Here is a 23,945-nt window from a genome sequence, read left to right on the forward strand (position 1 = left end):
GAAGGAATGAGAGATTATTTCATGAACATGTAACGATCGAAACTGCCAAATATAAAGCGATGGAGAAGAAGTATAACAGTACCTTAAAAATGTTGTTGACATCGTGGTTGTTGTTTATTGCGATTTTTGCTGTAATCGCTATGTATCCCAAAAACATTTATGTATGTCGGGCAGTGCTTCAACTCATGTAAGCTGTTTTAGTTTTGGGCAACTGATTGTAATGAACATGTGATGTAATTAGTCGTGTTTAGTAAATGTAATGAACATGTGATGTAATGAGTAGGCTTTTGTCAATGTTTTAGAATGTTATGGACATGTTTTGACACAGGAGCCTTTTCACTCTCTCTCTCTCTCTCTTGCTAGTGCAGAATGCATCAACAAATTAATATCACTGCAGGCAAGAATATGCCATAGACTTAATTAAGAAGAATCCTGTACAAATTAATGCTACAAGGAGGGATTGTATATACATGCAGCAACCTGTACATCTACCAACCTTATTATTTTTTTTTTTTAAACAAAATAACTAGTTATTTTATGTACCAAAAGGTGGCATATACGAGAAAGACCCATACACAATAATGATCCACAAATACAACCACAATTCAAGTAGAATGTGCACTACATACTTCAAGATTTCTATGATTTATATAATAATGATTTTTATACAAGTATTGCATTCGACTACAAATACATTCTTTACAACCATAACCACCAACAAAAAGGCTCCAGATTTTCACAAAATCTTTCTAATAACCCATCAACTTGGGTTATATAATAACCACCCACAAAAAATACTTCCACAAAAAATACTTCCCGAAACCCATGAACAATGTTTCACAAATTCTCATCATTGCCCGATGGTGCTTGTTGTGTGACAGTACTATATTGGGTTCCAACAACAACATCTTCAACGTTAGCACCAACTTGGGGGGCTGGGACCTCACCAACTCCAACTTGTTCGTCATCAAATATTTTCCTGCAAGTCTAATTTCTAAAATGCCAGAAAATACACATCCATTAGAAAGGAAAAAAAACAATAGTCCAAAATATATAATTAATAGAAACAAAAAAACCAGGTACCTGTTTCTTCTTTCTCTTGATTGTAGCCTTCTCTACAGGTGGAACCTTTCTCTTCGTTGGAGGTCTTCCTTTCCCTCGAACAACGTTAGGGCTTAATATTTTCTTACCCTTATCCACGACGTCGCTCTCATTGACCTTGGTTGAACCAGACTCAAGTGGTAATCCTTTAAAATTATGCTCAAACTCATCCAATATCCGCATGAATGCATTGACATGGTTGTCACTTGGAGATACACGCGTCGCTAATTTCATACATCTTTTAACCACAAGTTCATACCTTCGAACATCCGCATTATGCCTCTCATCTGAAACAGTGCACACGTGCAAATCATCGTAGCTACTTTTGACAAGTGTATATCTTCTCTTTAAGTCTTTCCTCCACTGATCCAAGATGTACTTCTCTGGCAACACATGAATCTTTTTCATTTGACAAACTTTAAACACATGCCTACAAATAATGCCTCTCATCTGAAACAGTGCACACGTGCATTTCATATCACATTCATCATCGTTATAGTAAACTATGTAATAGACGGTCTTAACATGGTCACCCGTGAAAATTTCATCCAACACATCAAAAGTGGAAATACAACCCTGTTTGCTAACAGGTATGCAATTACAATAAATCATCCCCCACACCTCCCCTTGGATTTCTTTAAATTTTGCATTTGTATACACCGCTTTGAACTGCTTCTCAAAGTGGAATGGAGTCACACATGGGATGGTTTGGTTGCACGAATTGAAATCAGCTGTCGTCTCTACTTCCACCTTCTTCCTTAGAGCATTGTCAAATTGATCCACAAATTCCTTTAACGTTGTACCAGAATGAACATATCCATCGAAAAATGCATTCATGCTTTCAGACCGTTGTGTAGTGCTCATGCCAGCCCAAAATACATCCTTCAAGTAAACTGGAACCCAAAATGATCTCTCAGTATACAACCCCTCCAGCCACGTGTTATCACCAAGGTCATATTTCTGAATAAGTTCCCCCCATTTGGCATCAAATTCTTCACAGGTATGCGAATCATATAGGGCAGTCTGAATGTCAGTCTTCAACCCTGCATTGAATTGGGAGTGTGATCCCAATTTCTCAGGTAGTTTCCGCATGATATGCCATAGACAATATCTATGGCGAGTTTCTGGGAATACCATCGCAATGGCACTCTTCATTGCCCGATCTTGGTCTGTTATGATTGCTTTTGGAGCCTGACCATTCATACATTCCAACTATGCTCGGAACAACCACACAAAAGTACTTGTATCCTCACTTGAAATCAATCCAGCCCCTAACAGTATGGACTGTCCGTGATGGTTTACCCCAACAAAAGGAGCAAAAGGCATACCGTATCTATTTGTTAGATACGTCGTATCGAAGATGATTACATCTCCGAAACACTCGTAAGCGGCTCGACTACGTGCATCAGCCCAGAACACATTTTTGAGTCGCAACTCATCATCCACATCAATCACAGAAATAAATCCATCATTCATCTTCATCATCCTCTTAAAGTAATCACTAAGTGCTTCGCCATCTCCTTTACCCAGCCTCAAGTGTCTGGTTTTGTCAATATAATTCCGACAATCTTTCTCTTGAAATTCAAGATTCTCGAACCCGCCCGCATCAACAACAAGTGCTCCAAAATTTTTGTTCATTCGAATACTTGCCCTGTCATTTAGATCGAGCATTCTTTTACTGTATTCATCTAAACACTTGTGACTTCTAAAAAATCTAGACTTCTGTGGGCTGAGAGTACTATGATTGTGAGTATTCTCAGGAGTGGTCAAAACCCATACACCCTTTTTATCCAAGTGAGTGTTTAACTTCGCCTTACAGTCTGTTTTAATTGTTGGTCGCGGCTTCAAAATATTACTGTGACTCGGATGGTACTTGCCTCCACGTGCACACCCAATTGTCACATACTTCGGTTTCCCAGACGCATCTCTTTTCGTCCTCTGCGTGATAACACCAAAACCTTGTTGCTTGGCATATCGCTTATAATATGCAAGAAGCTCTTTATCAGTGGCGAACTCCATACCAGGTTTTGGATCCTCAATTCGTTCATCATCATCAGATATTTCATTAGTTTCCTCGGCCTCTGCCACTTTATTTACGTCGGACGAAGTTTCTGAAAATGAAAATGTATATCATATAACTAGTTATATTATAACATTGTAGGGGTGAGTTCGGTCCTGTCCGGTCTGGTCTTGGGCCATTTTGTGGACCGGACCGGACCTATTCGGTCCAAGAATTGTCCACCCTAGACCGGACCGAGTCACATATAGGATCGGTCCGGTCCGGTCCATTTCGGTCCGGTCCGGTCTAGGGTCGGTCCAGTCGGTCTGGACCGGCCTAAAATGGGCCTTTCAGTCCATCTAAATCTGATTTTTTTTTTGCCCAATTTCAAATTTTTTCGGCCCACTTTAAATTTTGTATATTTTTTTTAGCTAAAACTACTAAAAAAAGCTTGATCTTGAAAAATACAATGATAAAAAAAAAACTATTCTATATAAAAAACTAAAAAAATCCAAAAAAGAAAAAAAAATCCAAAAGTTATTACAAATTACAAATTACAATCTAAAACTTAACAACTTAAGTACTTAACATATAATTTTGTAGCTTTGGCATGCATGCGTGTAAATTGCAGCAACCTTTGATGATCACAGATTGACAACGTTGAAAATTTGAAATATACATCAATCTCATGCATTCGCTCTTTTGCTTTCCTGGCTCGGCACCTGCATGTGGTCACTGGTCACCAACTATATATCATGGACTCATCATAGCTATTTACTTGTTATATGTGGATTCTAAAGTACTCCAAGTTGTTCACATGACTTTTGACGGTCGATTATCAATAGGAATTTAGGAAAACATTTAAATATCTTAATAATGAAATTTATTTCATTTCAGAATAATATATAACCAATCAGTCGAGCTTTTCATAAACAAAGTTTGAAAAAAAAAATCAATTATTAAACTAAAATGTTGCTCTGTACTTCATGTCAAGTTCGAACTCGGTCGAGTACTAGCTAGCTAGCTAGTAGTACTGCTCCTCATATTTGAATATAAATTAAACAGCAAATTTTGAACTAGCTACTTAATTAATTTTGATACTCAATTCAACTTATAAATAACGCGGATTATATATATATATATATATATATATGGTCCTACCTTCATCTATTAATATAAAATAATATAGTTATAACAATTATATTATAAGCATATAAGTAATAATACTAATAATTTACAAGATCAGCTTCAGTACAGATATATCTTATTTGTTGACTCCTTGATGAGTAGATAACATATATAGACCACCTTGTAATATCCCTAGCTAGAAGTTGAGGGGAAAAATATATAGGAAAATGATAGGGATCCCCCAGCGGGGGTCGGATCCCGCTCATTGTTCCGCTCACGTTTTTTTTATTTTTTTTAGTTTTTTTTATTTAATGATTAAGAAAATATTGTTTAATAATACTGTAGATTTTTTTCTTTTTTAAAAATATATAAAAGTATTAAAAAAAATTATGTGAAAAAAAAATAGAAGCTGAACAATGAGCAGGATCCCTAGCATTACCCAAATATATATAATAATCGTGTTAAAATTCAAATTAATTGCACGACTCACTAATTGGAAAATCTTCCTATAATGTGGTGCTCATTAGAAAGCACAAACTAAATATCATGGAATTACCATAAATATTTATATTTCAACTCTGATATATCTATATACTATCTAATTTTCAAAGAATAAAACCTTGCTCTTAAGAGTCCATGTCATCAATTATCCAAATATAATATAATTAAATAAAAAGCATTCTACAAACCACATGAAGATCAGGAAATAATTTAAGAGCATATCTTACCTGACATCTTTAATCAACATTGGGTGTAGAAGTAGGGCCAATAGACATTGAATTTGACACCTCCACAGAATCAGCAATGTTCAAATCCCCAACAAGTTCTATCCATAAAAATTTTAAACAAAACAAGTGAAATAAAGTTACATAACAATAATAACATAGAAGATAAAACAAAATAAATCACAAAAGATATCAAAGGTAATTTTATTACATACCCACATCCAGCTGCTTCTCAAATTCCTCCACTTCATCCATTAAAGTCCTAAGACTTATTGGACTAGAAGAAGAACGAAGCCAGTTTTGTGCACATATGAGACCCTCAACACTCATTGGATTTAAACTACTTCGAAAAGGGTCAAGTACACGACCCGCAGTGCTAAATGTAGATTCAGAGGTCACAGTAGATACCGGTATTGCAAGTACATCGCGTGCAATCTTTGAAAGTACGCGATATCTAGCTGAATTCCCCTTCCACCAAATTAGAAGGTCAAAACTATCATCTTCATCCTCACATTTTTCAGCTAGATATCTATCAACCTCTGACTTACTTTCCAAATTGTCTTCAGATTGCAACTGTTGCTTAAATTCGGCCATCAAATTTGCCTTTCTACTCTCCGCCTTGTCAGCTGAAGGAGCTACATCTTCATTTTGGAAACTTGTGCGCTGAGGAGAATGCCCTTCTTCATTTTCCTTGTATGCCTCATACATACGGATAAATGCATTTTTCACCTTCCAACTGAAATCAATTTTTTTTGTATGATCATGTGCATACATTTTTCCCAACCCAAAGTCAAGATATCGCATCTTGTAACGAGGATCAAGAAGAACACCAACATATAGCAACATATTCTGATTTTCCAAGTTCTCCCAATACTTGTCAAACTTTCTCTTTATATTTATGGCCATTAATCCCACCACGGGGTTTCATTCTTCACATTCCATGTTAATGGCATCTTTAATAATAACCAACTCCGGAAAAAAAATATTACAAGTTACATATTCACCCCCAGAGAATTTTAAAGTTGCATCATGGAATAATTGAAGAAACCTCACAAATAATTGAACCTTCGCCCAATCGGATGCATTGGGAGGCCCTAACTTCTTTGACTTTCTCGTATTCACCACATGGTCCACATTTTCATCAACGACATCGTCATCATCGTCATCTCCAATACTACTAAGGAAGCACGGATCTTCCTCCTCCAACCGATCAAAAGCCCTTTTAAATTTTGAAGCCCTCTCCAACATAAGATAGGTGGAATTCCACCTAGTCGGTACATCCAGGCAAACTAGGCCCTTAGATTGAATATCTTCCAACTCCACACATTTCTTAAATGTACTCCACCTTTGAGGGGAGGATTTAACATACTTCACAACGCCTCTCACCTTCGCAATAGACTCATCATACTCTTTTAACCCCTCACGAACAATTAAGTTCAAAATGTGGGCACAACATCGAACATGCAAGAATTCATGTTCCAAGATCGTTTCTCTCCTATACTTTGTTTTTTTTTCAAATAAGAAACAGCCCCATTATTAGAACTTGCATTATCAAGTGTGAGTGCAAGTATTTTTGGTCGCCCCCAATCATGCAAGCACATCTCTATGCCCTTACCAAGGGTATCGCCCTTGTGATTTTGAACCAAACAAAAGGAAAGAATCTTCTTGTGTAACTTCCAGTCATCATCAATAAAATGTGCTGTGAGACACATATAGTTTAGGTTTTGCACGGATGTCCATGTATCCGTAGTGAGGGAAACTCGCTGCCCTCGAAGAGCATTTTTCAACTTTTGTTTTTCCTTCAAAAACAAATTAAAACAATCCTCGGCAACCGTCATACGAGATGGAATCCCTACCCACTTAGGGCAAACCACAAGCATAAACTTCCTAAAACCCTCCCCTTCAGCATGCCTAAAGGGCAACTCATCAAGAATAATCATCTCTGCTAAGGCTTGTCGGCAAGCCTCAACACTAAATGCAATAGACACAAGTCCCCCACTTCCACTACCACTTCCACTTCCTCCCTCCACCTTCCAACCTAGAGTGGTCTGGGATTTATCCGTCTTCTTAAATGGACATTTCCTACATTGATGCTCAATGTGATACTTCATGTTTTTCGTACCATTGGTCTTCGTATCACATGCATACGAAGCACCACAATAATTACATGCAGCCCTAGGTTTACTTGGATCACATTTTGATATTTTTGTAAAGTGATCCCAAACAAAAGACTTAACTCTACCTCTTTGTGACCCACCAACTGATTGATCACTTACATTGGATGGTGGTGGGTGTGGGCATGGGGGTGGGCATGGGGGTGGATGTATGTTTGGTGTTGACTCTTGCACATCATTTGTAGAAGACTCCATCTATAAAAAGGACAAAATGACAAAATACTTAGAAAACAAATATTAATAGTTAAGGAGGTTCAATAAACAATGGACAGTTTCAAGTTTCAACCAATAAAATAAAATAAACTTAAACATATATTCAATTGAGTTATAACACCCAATATAAAACTTAAACCCAATATTTTATTGTATTTTACTTTCAACTTATTTTTATGATTTAACATTATCCATCAATAATTTATTTTATCACCTCGGTATATAAGATGAGAATATGATGAAATTACAATGCATGGATAGCCTAACGAGTAATGTTTTTTTTTTAGAAGAAATGTTTTATTTGAGAATTGATAGACTAAATTCCATTAATATTTAAATTGTAAATGAAGTAATATTATAAAGTTTTAGTTAATATAGCCCTTCAAAAAGGCTTGTGATTCTAGTTAATACAGCTAATCAAGCTCTATGGGAGAAAAAGGTTGAGCAATTTAAACATGAATATGTTCAAAGAATGTGGATAACAAAAAATTTAAACATGGAAATGTTCAAAGATTTTTTTGGTTGACAGCTCCATGGAACAAAAATTATCTAGCAGGACAAGTGATTTTTTTTTTTTCAGCATGTACGCACTAAATTGATGTCCTGCAGGAAATATTAACATTTTTTCTACAGCAACTACAATTCTATTTAGCATTAAATTGATGTCCTGCAGGCGAAAACAATATTAGCATTTTTTTTTCAGCATGTAGCCAATATGTAACGAATGTACCGTGTAGAGTAGAGCATCAAGTTATCAACTACAATTCTATTTCTAGTTTCTACCAAGTAACCAAGCAAATGTTTCCTAGAGGCTAGAGCAAAACAAAACCATTTTTATCACAAATTTCACAAGGAAATTAATTAGTCCCAGCAGAGATAGAGAGAGAGAGAGAGAGAGAGAGAGAGAGTACCAACTAGTAGGGGCCTGCTGCAGTGCCGAGATAGAGGGTGGATCGCGGTGCTGCGGGAGGGCCCTTACCGTTGGCGGGACGGCGGGGCTGCGGGAGTAAGCTTAGGGTTTGCGGGAGCTGGGCTGCGGGATGCGAGTTGGGGAAAAAGAAATGGACGGGGTTTCTGGGGGAAGAAGAACGTAAGGCTAGAGTTATACTCCCTGAAACGGCGCCGTTTGGGTCCAAATTGGACCGAAACGGCGCCGTTTCAGGGAAGTTAAGTTGAAAAAAAATAACTGGGTTGCGCGAAACGACGCCGTTTCGCGCAACCCAGTTATTGTTTTCGCCTGCAGTGACTAAAACGGCACCGCTTGGGTGCCATTTTGATCAATTTGTGATTCTTTTATCTTTTTAGCACAAAAATTAATTAGAAAAATTATTTAAATTAGTAAAATTAAAATTAAATAAACTACTTAATGTGGATTATTTAATTAACTCTTTAAAAAATAATTAATAATAATTATATTTATGATGTTAAAAGTTAATTGCTATATTATTCTAATAATAATAATAATAAATTCTTTCATCTATTAAACTTTTAAGTTTTTACATTTTGTATATGTAAATTTGTAATGTGATTAACAAATCATTGTATTTTGTATATCATTATATGATGAATAAATCATTGTATTAGGCTATTAGCCTATTAGGTATATATAGTTATAACTTATAACTTATAGTGATATTAATAATATACTATTATACAAATATTATGCTATAATACTATAACTTTTATAATATGCTATTAAATTATTAATACTATTATACTATAACTCTTATATGAGTAAAGTTATTATAACTTATAATAGTTATATAGTTGGTAACTTGGTACTTACTACTTAGTATAATATATTATATAATACTTATATTATACTAAATAACTATTGACTATACCAATACTAAATTACTAATAGTAATAGTAATATATATTATAAATTATAATGATATAGTGATACTAATACTATATATTATATAATAATACATTAATACTATAGACTTATAGTAATTAGTTATTATGAATCATGAATCCATGATTACTTGATTAGTATAAGTTATAACTATATAATATTATTAGTATTAGACTATTAGTAAATAGTAATATACTAATATTAGTTATAGTGATTTAGTAATTAGTACAAGTTATAACTATATTATAATATTTATATTATAATGATATAGTGATACTAATACTAGATATTATATAATAAATAATAATACATTAATACTATAGGCTTATAGTGATACATTAATACTATAGGCTTATAGTGATTAGTTATTATGAATCATGAATCTATGATTAGTATAAGTTATAACTATATTATAATATTAGTATAACTATAACTATAGTCTTAGACTCTTACTCTATATTAGACTATTAGTATTTTTTTTTTATATACCATATTAGAGTATAGAAGACTAGAAGTAAAGTCTAGACTCTAGACTATTAGTATAAATATCAATATTACTATTAGTATAAAATTATAAATATTAGTATTAGTATAAAATTATAAATATTAGTATTAGTATAAAATTATGAATATTAGTATTAGACTATTAGTTAATAATTATTTAATGGTGAGTTAGTGATAGGTTAAATGAGAATTATATAATTAATATATATATATATATTTTTTCAATTTTAATTCGGTCCGGTCCGGTCCGAAAAACCCATAGACCGTGGACCGGACAGAATTAATTCGGTCCTATAAAATTCGGACCGAGACCGACCGGTACCATTCTCGGTCCGGTCCGGTCCGGACCGAATTGGTCGGTCCGGTTGGTTTTTCCGGTCCGGACCGACCGAATATCACCCCTATAACATTGTATGTTTACTAATTGGGTTAAGAGTCTAATACCGTTTGTCAGGTGACAACTCTTATCAGTCGTGTGTGATGTACCTCCAAAATTCTTTTCACTTTCAGCACCCAATGACAATGGCTCGGTTGATGATTCACTTGCTAGTTGGAGAGTCTTTTTAGATCTTGTAGACTCTTCCAGATTACTCGATGGTGGCATCGATGGATGCTGTAATGATGCATGGTGTTCAAATAAATTCAATACATATATTAAAAAAAAAATCAATAAACCTAAAAACCTAAAAACCTAAAAACGATTAAAAAGAGTATACTTGATAGGTATGTTGAACTCGTGTGGACTCCTCCGGATTACTCGACGGAGGGTAGGGCATCATTGGTCCAAAAGATGGCATCAATGAAAGCTGTAGTTAGGCATGGTGTTAGAACATCCGAAATGCATATAAGGAAAAAAAAAAACTTAAAAACGTTTAAAAATAAGTTACCTGACTACCCCAAGTGCATGTATATGGATTTGGATATGTATTTTGAGGCAACATAAATGATAGGTAGTACGGGTTTCTTGAACCATAATATTCCTATAATACACAAATAAAAAATATGTTTAACTATGTATAAACAAAAAATATATTAAACTAAATGATAATATCGGATGCAACAACATTTCCAAATGATCAATATGTTTCATATCTGAGTTGGTAAAATCGATGTAGAAGGCGTAGATGGCGTAGGTACTGTTTTATCTTTCTCTTTATCCATCCCGCTATTTCAACTGAGTTTTTAGGATAAAGTTACTAAACAAAAAAACATAAATCATTCCACAATTGAGTACGCTAAAAAGTATAGTGGTTAAACATAAATCTTCAACTTAAATCTAGAATTTAAATACTTTTATGAATCTTGATAGATTCTACTTTAGTGAATCAATAGACAATCATCATGTAAATTTCCCATTAAAAAAAAAGCAAGTATAAAGGAATCATAGTTTTGAATAATATTTTTTTCTTGTTCATAAATGTAGCTGGAGCAACAACAAAAAAATGATTACTTGTACATTTAAATTACAAACAACATACATTTGAAAACTAATGCTCAAAAAATAATTGGATTTTAATGCAATTTTCTCATACTTCATCAACTTTGTTACATCAAAAATAAAAATAAAAACATCCTGCAATGACACTCATGTGCAATTCCCACTCTTACACAAGGCATATAAAACACAAAATTAACCTACACTAACACCCACCCCAAGTTTCAAGTTCACAAACAGATTGAGAAATGAAACCTAACAAGAGAAATGAAACCTAACAAATATACTGTGATTTTCGGGCAATAGTAGAAAAAAAATAACAAAAGCAAAGAAAAATCCAAACTTTATCTACTGTGATTTTCGGTGCTCTGTTTTCTTTGAGTTGACACGGGTAGACCATCAAATGAGAGCCCCACGCAGAATGGAACAAGCAACTGATCTGTTGGGCAAGCTGAATGTCTGTGTGAGTTAAAATAAAAACATTAAAAACTAGATTTCATAAGAAAGACGAAAATGGCTCAAACATTATAAAACAGGGAAAAAAAAAAAAGAAAAAAATCAAAACCAGATTTTACGTTGAATGTGGAGCTGCAGACTCGTCGATGCAAGCTGAAGTTGGCGGTGGGTCTGTCGTGCTACGTTCTCGTCGGCAGTTTCAGACGGTGTCGAAGATGAAATGGTCACTATCGGAGGAAGAACAGGCTAGGCGCTGCTGGCGGGAGGGAGAACAGAGGAAGAGGAAGAACGTGGGCGTGCGGGGGTGGGGAGGGAAAATAGATTCGAAACTGGGTATAATTTTTGGTTTAACTAAACGCAACGTTTAACAAAAAAAAAAAAAAATGCCAGATCACATTTCGTGTGCCGTATGAGGGAAACGGGTAGTTGTATAGAACGACTCATAATGGTCTGCGTATAATTGTTTTTTTGTTATGTTTTAAATTTAGAGTAATTTTATAAAATGATATTATTTTTATAAGTTATATTATAAAAATACATCTTATTTAAAATAAAATTGTGTAAATAATTGTAAAAAAAGTTGTATGTGTATCATTTTCTTTAATAAAAATGAACTTAACACAATGATATGATTTGATGTAATATGATGCGGTAGATTTACCTTACAATAATAAGTGATTTATAGTCCAACGTATCACATTAAAATATATTAATTTATAAATTTCTTTTTATAAAATCTTTATATAAAACAAACATTTCTTTATACTTTTCATATAACTTTTATTCTAACGAATTGATAAATAATACCGTAGACGTAGATGAAAATTCGATAATATCACGGTCCGTAGTCTAACTCAAAAGAAAATATCTATTTGTAAGTACGTTTCTTGAAACATCCAACACACCCAATACATCAATAAAGTGTGTACCTCAATAATAAAAAAGTTACTAATGTTTTAGGTTTTTCTATATTTATAATAATAAAATTATATTCTCTACCTAAAAATATTTATAAAATATAATTTAATTTTAAAAATAAATTTTAAATTTTATAAATTAAATATTATCATTTAAATGTAAATCATATACTCTATCTCGATAATAGAATACATTTTTATAATAAATACTACAACAAGTGTTTTAACTATCGCGACACACTAAACAAGTAAAAAAACTTTACCGCATGAATAATGGTGAGTTTGAATGTTGAAGTGAGTTGAGTTGAGTTGAATTTAGATAATAAAATATTATTAGAATATTATTTTTTAATATTATTATTATCTTAAGATTTAAAAAAATTGAATTATTTATTATATTTTATATTAAAATTTTAAAAAAATTATAATAATAAATTAAGATGAGTTGAAAATAGTTTATGTTACAAACGCACCTTAAATGAAAACGTTGTAACGGCAGAAGGCAGACAAATCCTCTATCTACTATTCGGATGAGCGCGTACGTGCAATTCAGTCCTCTGTATATATATCAATGTTTTTAATTTCGTACCGTACCGGCCGGTACGGCCGAAATTTTTCGTTTCGGCCGTCCAGCCGGTACAGGTACTAGATATATACCGTACCGGCCAAAATACCGGCCGTAACGGCCGGTACCGGCCGTTTCGGCCTAAATTTTGGCCTGTACCGGTCTATATTTCTGTCGGTACCGGCCGATATTTCGGCCTGTGTTTTTTTTTTTTTTTTTCATTTTTTCAAATTATAAGTTTATTTTTTGACTCCCAATTTTGATTAGACTATTTATAATTTATATGTATGTATGTATTTATATATAATTTATTCATATATAAACTATTATTTTAGAATATAATTGTTATATATATTTATATATATAATTTATTCATATATCGACTATCTCGAAACGGTAAACGAAATAGTACCGGTACCGAAATATTTCGTTCCAATGTCTTGACCAGTACGCCATCCGGTATGGTATTCAAAACATTGATATATATACCCCCTTTAATACTTGCTCTCTTCGCTGCCGCTCTCGGAGGCGACTTCGCAATTGCGACCCGGTTCGCACAAATCGGATCACAACACTCCACTTCCATTCTTGCCGTATCTCGCGTCTGGTAACCAACCTTCGATTCTCTTATAAACCCTAAGTTCAGCTCCGATCGCTTCGCCATGGGAGACTACAGCGATGCCTTCATGCGCAACCAACAAAACGCCGCCGTTCAGGCCCGCCCCAAAGTCCAGAATCGCGCTAATGTCCAACAGCTCAAACTGGTTCAATTCCTTCTACAGACTCCCTATTTTTTGTGAAGTTCTAGGGTTTTTGATGTTTGGTTCGTATGTATTTTTTCCGCAATCTCTTTGTAAACCTAGGTAAATAGCTTGATCTATATTTTGATGATACGGATTATTACTTAGCTGGGTTTTGTTAATCCTAGTTACCTGCTGTGTATTTGGTTCGAATGGCTGTTTATACATCTCATTTTTTACTAGATTTTTATTGGAACAATCTCATCATAACAATTGCTACTTTTCAGCTTGGGCTTTTGAAACATCGCGGTGCAGTTATATTGTCCAATTGATCATTGACTTTGTCTTGTGATGCAGATTGGGCAGAGTCATCCCACTGGTCTAACAGCCAACTTGTTGAAACTCTTTGAGCCTCGACCACCTTTGGAGTTTAAACCACCTCCAGAGAAAAGGAAATGCCCACCATTATCAGGTTTAATTTACCTTCTAGAGCTTGTTTGATCTTTTCAATTGGACGTTAATTTGTGAATCGCAATATGATAATCTTTCTTCGTATGATTATGAAGGGATGGCACAATTTGTGAGTAGGTTTGCAGAGCCTGGAGAACCTGAATATTCTCCACCAATCCAAGAGGCTGAAACTCCTGTAAGATGTTACAGTCCTGCTGGGGTTAATCTATGATGTTCCAGTGCTTTAATATACATATTTGCATCTGTTGCCACAATTTGCTGAATGCAGTGCCAGACAACTAATGTTGTTCATTTAAGGCTTTTGTATATGGGCATGTTATCTCTTCCTAATCATGGTTCCATTTTGTATGGGGGAACCAACTCAGGGAGAATGCATAACATTTGTTATTCAAGTGATTAACACAATGGTCTTCAATTTTATGTTATGATTGTCTTCTATCCATGGTAGTGATACTAACAAAGAGCCCTGTCCATTAAAGTACAAAATTAGCGATACAACTCAACTGCACTGGCCCTAAACCTGAGCCCTGTCCATTTTTTTTTTTCTTATCCTTCCTCTGCAGAGTATATTGGAAATATATTTTCATGGACATATTATATGGCAAAGCATGTCTGTGGAGATTCTTCTGGTGCTTATTTGATTTTCTATTGTTCATTTCATTGCTGCATGTTTGCCTGCTTGTTAGTAAAACAATATCCAACGGATGAGCCACAAGCTAACAATTTCCACCCTCACCCTCAGTCTAAGAGGAAAAGCTTGTCTAAGCAACTAGAGCATAAATTAGGAAATGCTTAAATCCAAGAGGATAAGCTTGTATAACCCTGGTTTTTTTATATATTTTGTGTATCCAGGCACAAAGAAGGGCTAGAGTTCACAAGTTGAGGCTAGAAATGGGTGCAGAAAAGGCTGTTGAGGAGTTACAGAAATGTGAAGACACTCAACTTGTTTAAGTTCAAGAGTTCGATGGCTTCATTATATTTGTTTACGGGCACCAGGTTTTCAAGTTCACCCTTATATTTTTTCTTACATATACTTTTACGCAGATAATCCACAAGAAGACTCAAATATTTCTGGAGATCCCTACAAGACATTGTTCGTGGCTAGACTCGTGAGTAATCTATTTATTTTTGGATTTTCCATCCTGTAGCCAGCATTTGTTTTGTGGATCACTTGTCATATTGTCTGCTTGCAGAGTTATGAGACAACAGAGAGCAGAATCAAAAGGGAGTTTGAGTCTTATGGGCCAATCAAGCGGGTAGGTATTTTGAGTATCTCAAGGATGTTCGGTAAGAGGTTCAGTTTTGTGGTATCTTTATCCCCTTTGTTTATTTTATTAGAAATTTGAATAGGTAGTGGAAAAATTGGCAATTTTAATTTTTCTGCTATTAAATAACATTCTTCAAATATTATCATCTGTTTTTAAAGAAAAATTGAACGTTATGGGCTCTATATTTTATGAGAATGTTAATATAAACTCCAGTTAATTAAAGGTTTTGAAAATCAACTTTAAGCCAACTAGGTGTAATAATTGATCACAGTCGTAAAGTTTTCAATTCTGTCATTAAGTGAAATTGTAGTGGAATTCGGTTGTCTTTATTTAAAGTAAGAAAGAGAGAACCAGTGTTGGTAAAAGCATGCTCAAGTGCAAAGCGCCAAGGCCAACTTGCTTTGCTTATCAAAGTCAAAGTGCATTTACAAAAGCATGCTTTTTGGGTCTTTTTTAGTTAGTTTAAGCTTAAAATGCATTAATTTGGATGAAGTAATTTAGGAAGATGATGAGAATTACAAATAGGGGGGAAAATTTTTCGGTCCGAACCAGAAAAACCGACCGGACCAGACCGAATTCACCCCTACTCGATCTCGGTCCATGTTGTTTCCAAAATTTGGTTTTCAGTCCCATCCCGGGGTGTATTGTTTTGGACCCGACCAAACCAAAACCAACCGAATCACTTACGTATAAATTTTTAAATATCTTTTTTATATATAATATATTATTTATATAGTAGTTGTATAAGTTAATTATGTAATTTTCTCTAATCTATCACTATTGACCATATAAAATGTAAAATAATATATGCTATTAATTAACTAATATATCATACGAACTACGAAGTAATCATATGATAAATACATGTTATTATATGTAGGTACATACTCTACTAAAGTACTAAGTTAGTAACTCTTAACATCATAAATATAATTATAATTAATTATTTTTTTAATTAGTTAGTTACACAATCCATATTAAAGAGCTCATTTAGTTTTGATTTCACTAATTTAATTAATTTTTTGTATTAATTTATCTACCAAAAAAAGAAAAGAGGAAAAAATGTTCCTAGCTCATATGGATCGAATTGGACCGATCAAACCGATAGCTAACTGTCTGGTCCAGAAAAAGGATGGACCGAAATTTTTGGTCCGTGACCCCTGACCAGACTTACATCCCCCTAGTCTTACAAATCTTTTAATGACAATGACAATGATCATTTACTTTAGGACTGCATTTATTGCGTATGTTAAAATGGAAGTCAATACCTACCAATAGTGTGCTTTTTGGCCATTGCATTTGGGTATATTTTGATTCAACCATGTACTTTGTTTTGATTATGGCTATCAAACGTCATGTTGGTGTATATTTGTGAAGCACAAAATAATTATGTAAAATACTATATTTAAATTATGTAATTAATTGATCACCTGATTGTCATGTTGCATAATAGTCTAACAAATTGAGTTAATAGGCTAAATATATTATTATCTTTATTTTTTAAACCTTTTTTTATTGTATTTTATGAATATTTTTTATTATACATTATTTTTTTTAAAAACCGTGCTATACTTCAATTAGGCACGCACTTAGGGCTGTTTTGGATTCAGAGATGAGATGAGATGGTTTTAGATGAAAGATGAAAATTAAAAAAAATATTATTAGAATATTATTTTTTAATATTATTATTGTTTTGAGATTTGAAAAAGTTGAATTGTTTATTATATTTTGTGTGGGAATTTGAGAAAGTTGTAATGATGATATGAGATGAGATGAAACACGTTTTGAATCCAAACGGGGCCTTATACTTTGCACCTAGCCTCAAGGCGTTATTTGTGTTTAAGTGCCTAGGGCCTTAACCAACACCGAGGAGAATAATTAAACATAATTTAATTTAATATGTCAACCTTGGATCGTCTGTGCGAGTTGGTAGTAAGAGTGCTGATATCACTGCCAATTTTCTGGTAATGGCTTACAAATATGTTTCAATAATCCTTTCATCTCTCTTGGTATGGTTGGGTTTAGAGATCGTTTTGGGCATTGGATGTTTCTAGGAAATACTTTAGTTTCAATATATCGAAAAATATCCTTGGTAAGGAGGTGATTGATGCATTCACTGAATGTATTTCTTGATTCCATACTTCTCCACCTACCCGATCCCAAACATGGTGGTTCATCCTGCCCAGCAAATCTGAAAATTAAGTTGATCAGAGCAGTGATGTATTGTGCTTTTTAGCCTATGTTTTCAAGCATCAAAAGAAGACTGACAACATCTGTTCTTTTTCCTGCACTGGGTAAAACGTGTTGGGAGTATTAGCATCTTTCTCCTTTGTTTTAATTTTTAGTACGTGCATTTCCTGTTGCTAAGAGGTTTATTTTTGGCTTTAAAGGCTGTCAAAAACATATCCGCAGTTGAGAAGATTTCCTGGTATTTCTTATACTATTTTTAGCTTTCTAGTTATTTCAAAATAAAAATCCCTGGTAAGGGGAGGGTAGTCTGTTCAACAACTGTTAAGTTGGCCACAAATACATCAGTTTTCTGCAACTCTAGCTGGTGGTGATTCATCTCGCAATGGGAGGCTCTATGATTTGAAGGTGAGCACGGCTAATGAGGCATAGAGCCTGTCTGCCGTGCCATAGGATTTACTTTTTTAACTGATTTTAGTGTTATCCCTTGGGAATAAAAAGCATAGGATCATGTCTTATGACTTCCTGTTCAAGATCTGAATCTTTTTCAAGTAATTAGTGTTTATTTGTTTATTTTCTTTTGTGTTTTTTAGGTTCGAGTGATTGCTGACAAAGAGACAAATAAGCCTAGAGGCTATGCTTTCATTGAGTATGTGCATACACGGGATATGAAAGGTATGCTTCATTTAAGCTGTTTTTCTATGTGATATGCTTCAAGTACGGTCCTCTTAACTCTTTTATACATTATACAGCTGCATATAAGCAAGCTGATGGGAGGAAGATTGATGGCAGAAGGGTGCTGGTGGATGTTGAGCGTGGTAGAACTGTCCCAAATTGGCGTCCTCGGCGACTTGGTGGTGGGCTAGGAACTACCAGAGTTGGAGGGGAAGACGTTAACCAGAGATATTCGGGGAGGTAAAATACCTAATTGCAATATTTGCATGCAATTTCATTTCTGCTGAACAGATTAACGCTCCATTAGAGTTTGGTAGATGACTGAAATTTGAACTTTTTGTGACACCCCTGTACATCTTCACAAGTGTGCGGAGAGAAATGTTCACTTTGGATTAAAGAATTAGTTAAAGCAAAGATATTGAATGGGTTCATAGTATCTTTGATTATGGATTTTGTAAATGCACTTTGATACATTGAGTTGGTCTGTTTGGTTACATTATTCCATCGAGATCTTTTATTGAAGGCTTTTTGATTTTCTGGATTTATGAAAACTGTGCATATTTTATTGCTCAGGGAGCAATTGCAGTCAGGAGGACCATCTCACTCTGAGGAGCCAAGAGCACGAGAAGATCGGCATGCAGACAGGTAAAGACTGTCCCAGCGTTAGCTGGTAACGTATGTCCAACAAAAAAAAAAATTGTTTACATGTTGGGTGCAATCCATCTAGACGTTTCATGTTAAGTTGCCAATAAAATAAAATTAAAAAAAAAAAAAAAATCATGTTTAAGCAGTATTTTTAACTTGCTATTTTAACATGCATCACTAGAACATCACTCCTGGGCGTTGCTCTTGTATATGACCCGTGTACTTGGGCTTTGCCCATTCTTATGATTAATAAAATTTTATTTACAGATAAAAAAAGATGTGCTTGAATGATGGTCTAGTAAAGATCTTATATAATCTTCATGAAGTAATTTATATAACCCCTAGGGTTGGCTCAAGTGGTAAAGGCCTTGGGCTTGGGGGTATGCTTCCCCCAAGGTCTAAGGTTCAAATTTCCTTGAGTGCAAACAATTTATAGGGCCAATTGGATTGGGGGATTTTCCCCTTGAATTACCCTATATGCACTTGCGGGAAACTTCTTGCCGTGTGCTCCCCTGAGATTAGTTGGGATGTTGTTCTTGGACACCCGGTGCCAATAAAAATAAAAAAAAAAGTAATTTATATTTTGTGTAATGTAACAATCATATTGTTGTTAATGTTATGGCATATCCTATGTGAGCTTTTTGGTTTTGTGCATGACAACTGTTGTCTCATAGTCTCGTCGGTGTATTTGATTTTATTTGATTGTTAATTTAATGATTTTAGGGAAAGGGAGAAATCCCGTGAAAGGGGCAGAGAGAGGGAACGGGAGAAATCTCGTGAACAATCCCATGACAGGCATAGGGATCGTGATCAGAGAGAGGATAGGCACCACAAAGATCGCAACAGGGACAAGGAAAGAGAAAGAGACCGGGGTCGTGATCGCGATCGCGATCGAACACGTGATCGCGATAGAGACCGAGGTCGGGATCGTGGTCGTGACTATGAACGTGATCGTCACAGAGATCGTGATCGTGCTCGAGAAAGGGAGAGTGAGAGAGACTTAGAAGTTGAAGACTATGACCGTGGCCGCTCCCGTGATAGGGATATTTATGATCGAGTTGAATCAAAACATGAGAGGGACCGACATAGTGAAAGGGTGCGGGACTATGATCATACTGAACCTGAGGATGATCATGGATGGTATGAACAGCCTGAGCAAGGGCGTAATAAACAGTATGGTCACATGGATATCCAGGATGATGATGATGATGATCGTTATGATCAATATCCTGATCGTGGTCATGATCAGTATGATCGGATGGGGGAGGGTGATTACCATTATGAGCGTGCAACATCTGAGTCCCGTGAAAGGGGGAGAACTCGAGATTTGGAGCGTGAAAATCGACACTCAGAAAGGTCACTTTCTCAGGAGCACGAATACTGAGACTGCCAGCACCTCTCAGCTTGTGATTTTGCTGGTAAGGATTGAAGATCGTTATATACTATCTTTTTATCTGAGTGTTGGATGGAACTGGCCCGAGTTTATTCCTCATTAGCTTTCTGGTCAAGGAATCATTTATTAAAATCTCATATATGGATTTCGGATACTCTTTTTCTTTGACTAAACTCTGTTTATAAGTTTTATGACAGCTGCTTGAGGTTCAGTTCTTTCTTGTGTTTGTTGATATTTGTTTTGTTGATATTTGTTTTTGTTATTTGATAGTAATATATATTGGTGCAAAGGCAATATATATAATATTAGCTGTGTAGCTTGTGTGTCATCACCGGAACTATGATAATTTTTTTTTTTTTACTGAGAAATTATATTTGTAGGATTATAGAGTGCACAAGCGTTGCACACTCACTTTTTGTTAAAAAAAAGTAGAGTTTACTGTTTGGCATGTAACTACACATGCAAATAAAGTTTTTCTTGAATGATGTGTTGGGGTTTCCATGTAGAAGATTGAAGTGCACTTGATGTGCAATCTGCACTTGCCAAAAACCCATAGAAAAATAACGAACAACTTTTCAAAGAAAACATGCAAGTATCAGACACCGGTGGGACCCAAATCATCCGGTTGCTCTGAAACTAGAGTGCAAGTCCTCAACTTCCATAACGTCATGAGTCATAATCTTTTGAAGAATCAAGTTGGGAATTCTGTCACCTGTTTTACTTCAAAATTAATGTTCATATGCCGATAAAAACTTTGATCTATAGGAGCTAGAGTGGAATAGAGATATATACATAAAATAAAATTTCATAACATTCGGAAGAAGTTTATGGAACAAAATTAAATATTCAATAAATACTATGAAGTCCACTTCATATGTTTATCTTTCACTCAGTCTAATCCGGATTTGTTGCAGTCTATTTCTTTTTTTAGAGATAAGGTGAAAACATGCAGTGTGGGCTGTACATTGGGCTGAGGTGATCCGAGCCCAATCATAATCATAATTCTAACTTTCAAACACTAGTCTTTAAGCCCAATACAAAGATCTTTGCTTGGAGTCTAATTTCAGTTAAGAAAAGATATTTGTAATCATGAATTATGCAACCGTCACGTAATTGCTTAGAGAAAAATAAATAAAATAAAGAATTCACATGAAAAAAATTAATTTTTTAATAATGAATCTCACTGTTTTTCAAATTGATTACGTTTACATGTAGAATTACTCATTACAGTTGGTTATGATTTAGAGGAATTCTACTCATCAATAACTATTTACTTGCACACCTTACATCTATAGATTTTTCATAGGGTAGAGTGTTTTTCATAAGGTGTGAGATAATAAATATTAGCTGATGAGAATAATTTTTCAATTATTTATTCAGCAAGTTCTATTACTCATAAGTCGTAGACTTGGTATTTACCAGATTAGAACAGTCATAAAAAAGAAGAGAAATACAAAATTTAACTATTTTTTCTGTTAATTAATATGACACAGTTTTACAACAATAATATATTTAGCACGTCAATAGACACACCGTTACAACTAGAAAGAAATGTAGTTAGGATGAGACAGGCATCGAATCTACGAGGCCACATGGATGTGGGGTCAGGAGTGTGACTGACTGTGGGAGTGAATGTAATGTGCAAAGATTTTGTTGGGGAGTGGAAACGGAAAGTACTCATCAAGAAGTGGCTAATAGCCAACTCATCGAAGCAGCCATGAAGCTTCACGGCTTATGCTTAAGCATTGCAGTCATTTTAACCGGAGACGTTGGCGCCGATCCCAGCTACCTAGGCTCGTACTTCATTGTCTTCAATGCTGTTTAATTTGTGCTGCTTCTGAGAAATTTCCCGGAAACCTCATTGGCTACTTGTGTGTGTGCATGTGTGTTTTTTAAGATTGATCATCATCATACGTTACCTGGTTACTTTGCCTTGTTCAGAATAACAAGCAACATCTTAAATGTTTTATGCAAGCTTTGTTCTTTCATTTCAAGAGATCTTGATATGACGGGGAAAGGTAATTACTTCTATCACATGATGTATGTTCATCATACTAAGTCATGTTGTCTTTGTTAATAGGACATTGTTGAATGAAATAGATTGGACTTCAAAATCCTTTCGAAATCTAGATAAGTTAATTGCACTCCTGATTTCTAATGTAAGTCACAGATAAGATGATAAGATGAGTTGAAATTAAAATTAAAAGTTGAATAAAATATTGTTAGAATATATTTTTAATATTATTTTTATTTTAAAATTTAAAAAAGTTGAATTGTGTGAAAATTTTAAAAAATTATAATGATTAGATGAGATGAATTGAGAGGAATTATGAAAACAAACGAGACCTTAGTGACTATGAGTAAGAGCACATACTGGTTCTGATCCATTAATCATCATCTCATGATCTCATCTGGCGCGAAGCAATAATTTTATTTTAATATAATGTTAAATTATCATTTATGATCATAAACTTAAATCAGTAGAGCATTAGGAACAAATACCGAAACTCAAAATGGTAGGATGAAATATTTTAATAACATGATAATCAATCATGTATAAAGTTCATCCTAGCACGTTAGTTAGGGGAAAATACACGAAGAAGGTCAAAAGGTAGGCGTGCTGGGAGGAATCGTTTTCAAAGTTATTTAAATATTAGCAGCGGTTCATTAGCTTAGGGGCCCTATAAATTTTTGGAAACAACTGATCCCAATTCATTATCGATTGTAGCTGTGGCCAAAAATGGGGAAATAGCTATGAAGCTTCCATTTTAGTGGATGATGATGATGATGCTTCATTGATACTACCATGCACCCTTTTTTTACACTCCACACATTGAGCCGCGCTCAATGCATTATGGGTTTGGGATTAATAAGTAATCATTTACTTTGGTTAGGTAAAAAGGACAAAATCAAGATCAAGATCAACTTCACCAATTTATGCCCTCTCTAGTTTAACCTTTAAAAAAATATATTTTGAAGCAGTATTTTTTAAAAGAAAAATAATTTGTATAGTTATAAGATATGCAAATTACGCGAACTCTTAAAAAAAAAATTACATGAAACAACTTATATTTTAATGATAGGTTTTATTTTTTTTCAAATGGAATGCGTAATGCTTGCTCTCTTTAAGACTGTACTTAACATTTCAAAAATTTTTGAAATTAAGAGATAAATAGTTGTAGAATATACTCTAATAAATAATTAGTATTGAGATAAACATTATTTACAGGCAATATTAAGCATTGTGAGATTCATATTGTATTATTTATCATAATTATATAAAATGTTTAATCAGTCTAGATTTCTCTTAATAGATGTCCCAATAATGGGAATGCTATTATTATAGTTATGATTTGGATCGAGAATTCCAATCACTAATCCTCTCTCAACCCTTTTTGATTAAAACAAAAAGGAACAAGCCCTTTTAAAAATCCTTGATAGCATTGAACATGTCGGATGGGCAATGTTGCTCGTGTTTTTAGATTAATCAA

The 23,945-nt window shown here is 34.4% G+C and overlaps 2 protein-coding genes across 2 annotated transcripts; one reads left to right on the forward strand and one right to left on the reverse strand.

Annotated features, from left to right (window-relative positions):
- Positions 1-837: 837 nt before the first annotated feature.
- Positions 838-6,201, reverse strand: LOC118349062 (protein FAR1-RELATED SEQUENCE 4-like). Its single transcript, XM_035692579.1, has 5 exons — positions 6,019-6,201; positions 5,502-5,643; positions 2,404-3,212; positions 1,084-2,292; positions 838-987 (listed from the first exon to the last, which is right to left on the reverse strand). Exons 1-5 carry the CDS (start codon positions 6,199-6,201, stop codon positions 838-840), a joined length of 2,493 nt encoding a protein of 830 aa, XP_035548472.1.
- Positions 6,202-13,571: 7,370 nt separating this feature from the next.
- On the forward strand, positions 13,572-20,671 carry LOC108995341 (U1 small nuclear ribonucleoprotein 70 kDa-like). The gene is made up of 10 exons (XM_018970891.2): positions 13,572-13,839; positions 14,173-14,287; positions 14,382-14,461; positions 15,139-15,214; positions 15,331-15,395; positions 15,480-15,542; positions 18,335-18,416; positions 18,494-18,656; positions 18,990-19,061; positions 19,785-20,671. The coding sequence occupies exons 1-10, from the start codon at positions 13,738-13,740 to the stop codon at positions 20,443-20,445; spliced, it is 1,479 nt and encodes a 492-aa protein (XP_018826436.1). The 5' UTR covers positions 13,572-13,737; the 3' UTR covers positions 20,446-20,671.
- Positions 20,672-23,945: the final 3,274 nt, after the last annotated feature.

The sequence above is a fragment of the Juglans regia genome, chromosome 7 (genome assembly GCF_001411555.2).
Source record: "Juglans regia cultivar Chandler chromosome 7, Walnut 2.0, whole genome shotgun sequence".
In the NCBI taxonomy this organism is placed as follows: Eukaryota; Viridiplantae; Streptophyta; class Magnoliopsida; order Fagales; family Juglandaceae; genus Juglans; species Juglans regia.

Bases quoted from the DNA above. Each gene is read 5' to 3' on its own strand.
- LOC118349062 (XM_035692579.1), bottom strand. From the start codon at position 6,201: ATGTTGGAGAGGGCTTCAAAATTTAAAAGGGCTTTTGATCGGTTGGAG. The intron at 3,213-5,501 runs GTAAGTCAGAGG...TTTCATTTTCAG, and splicing joins ATCTGAAGACAATTTGGAAA to AAACTTCGTCCGACGTAAAT. The intron at 2,293-2,403 runs GTAAACCATCAC...ATGAATGGTCAG, and splicing joins CTTTTGCTCCTTTTGTTGGG to GCTCCAAAAGCAATCATAAC.
- LOC108995341 (XM_018970891.2), top strand. From the start codon at position 13,738: ATGGGAGACTACAGCGATGCCTTCATGCGCAACCAACAAAACGCCGCC. The intron at 15,543-18,334 runs GTAGGTATTTTG...TGTGTTTTTTAG, and splicing joins CTTATGGGCCAATCAAGCGG to GTTCGAGTGATTGCTGACAA. The intron at 18,417-18,493 runs GTATGCTTCATT...TACATTATACAG, and splicing joins GCATACACGGGATATGAAAG to CTGCATATAAGCAAGCTGAT.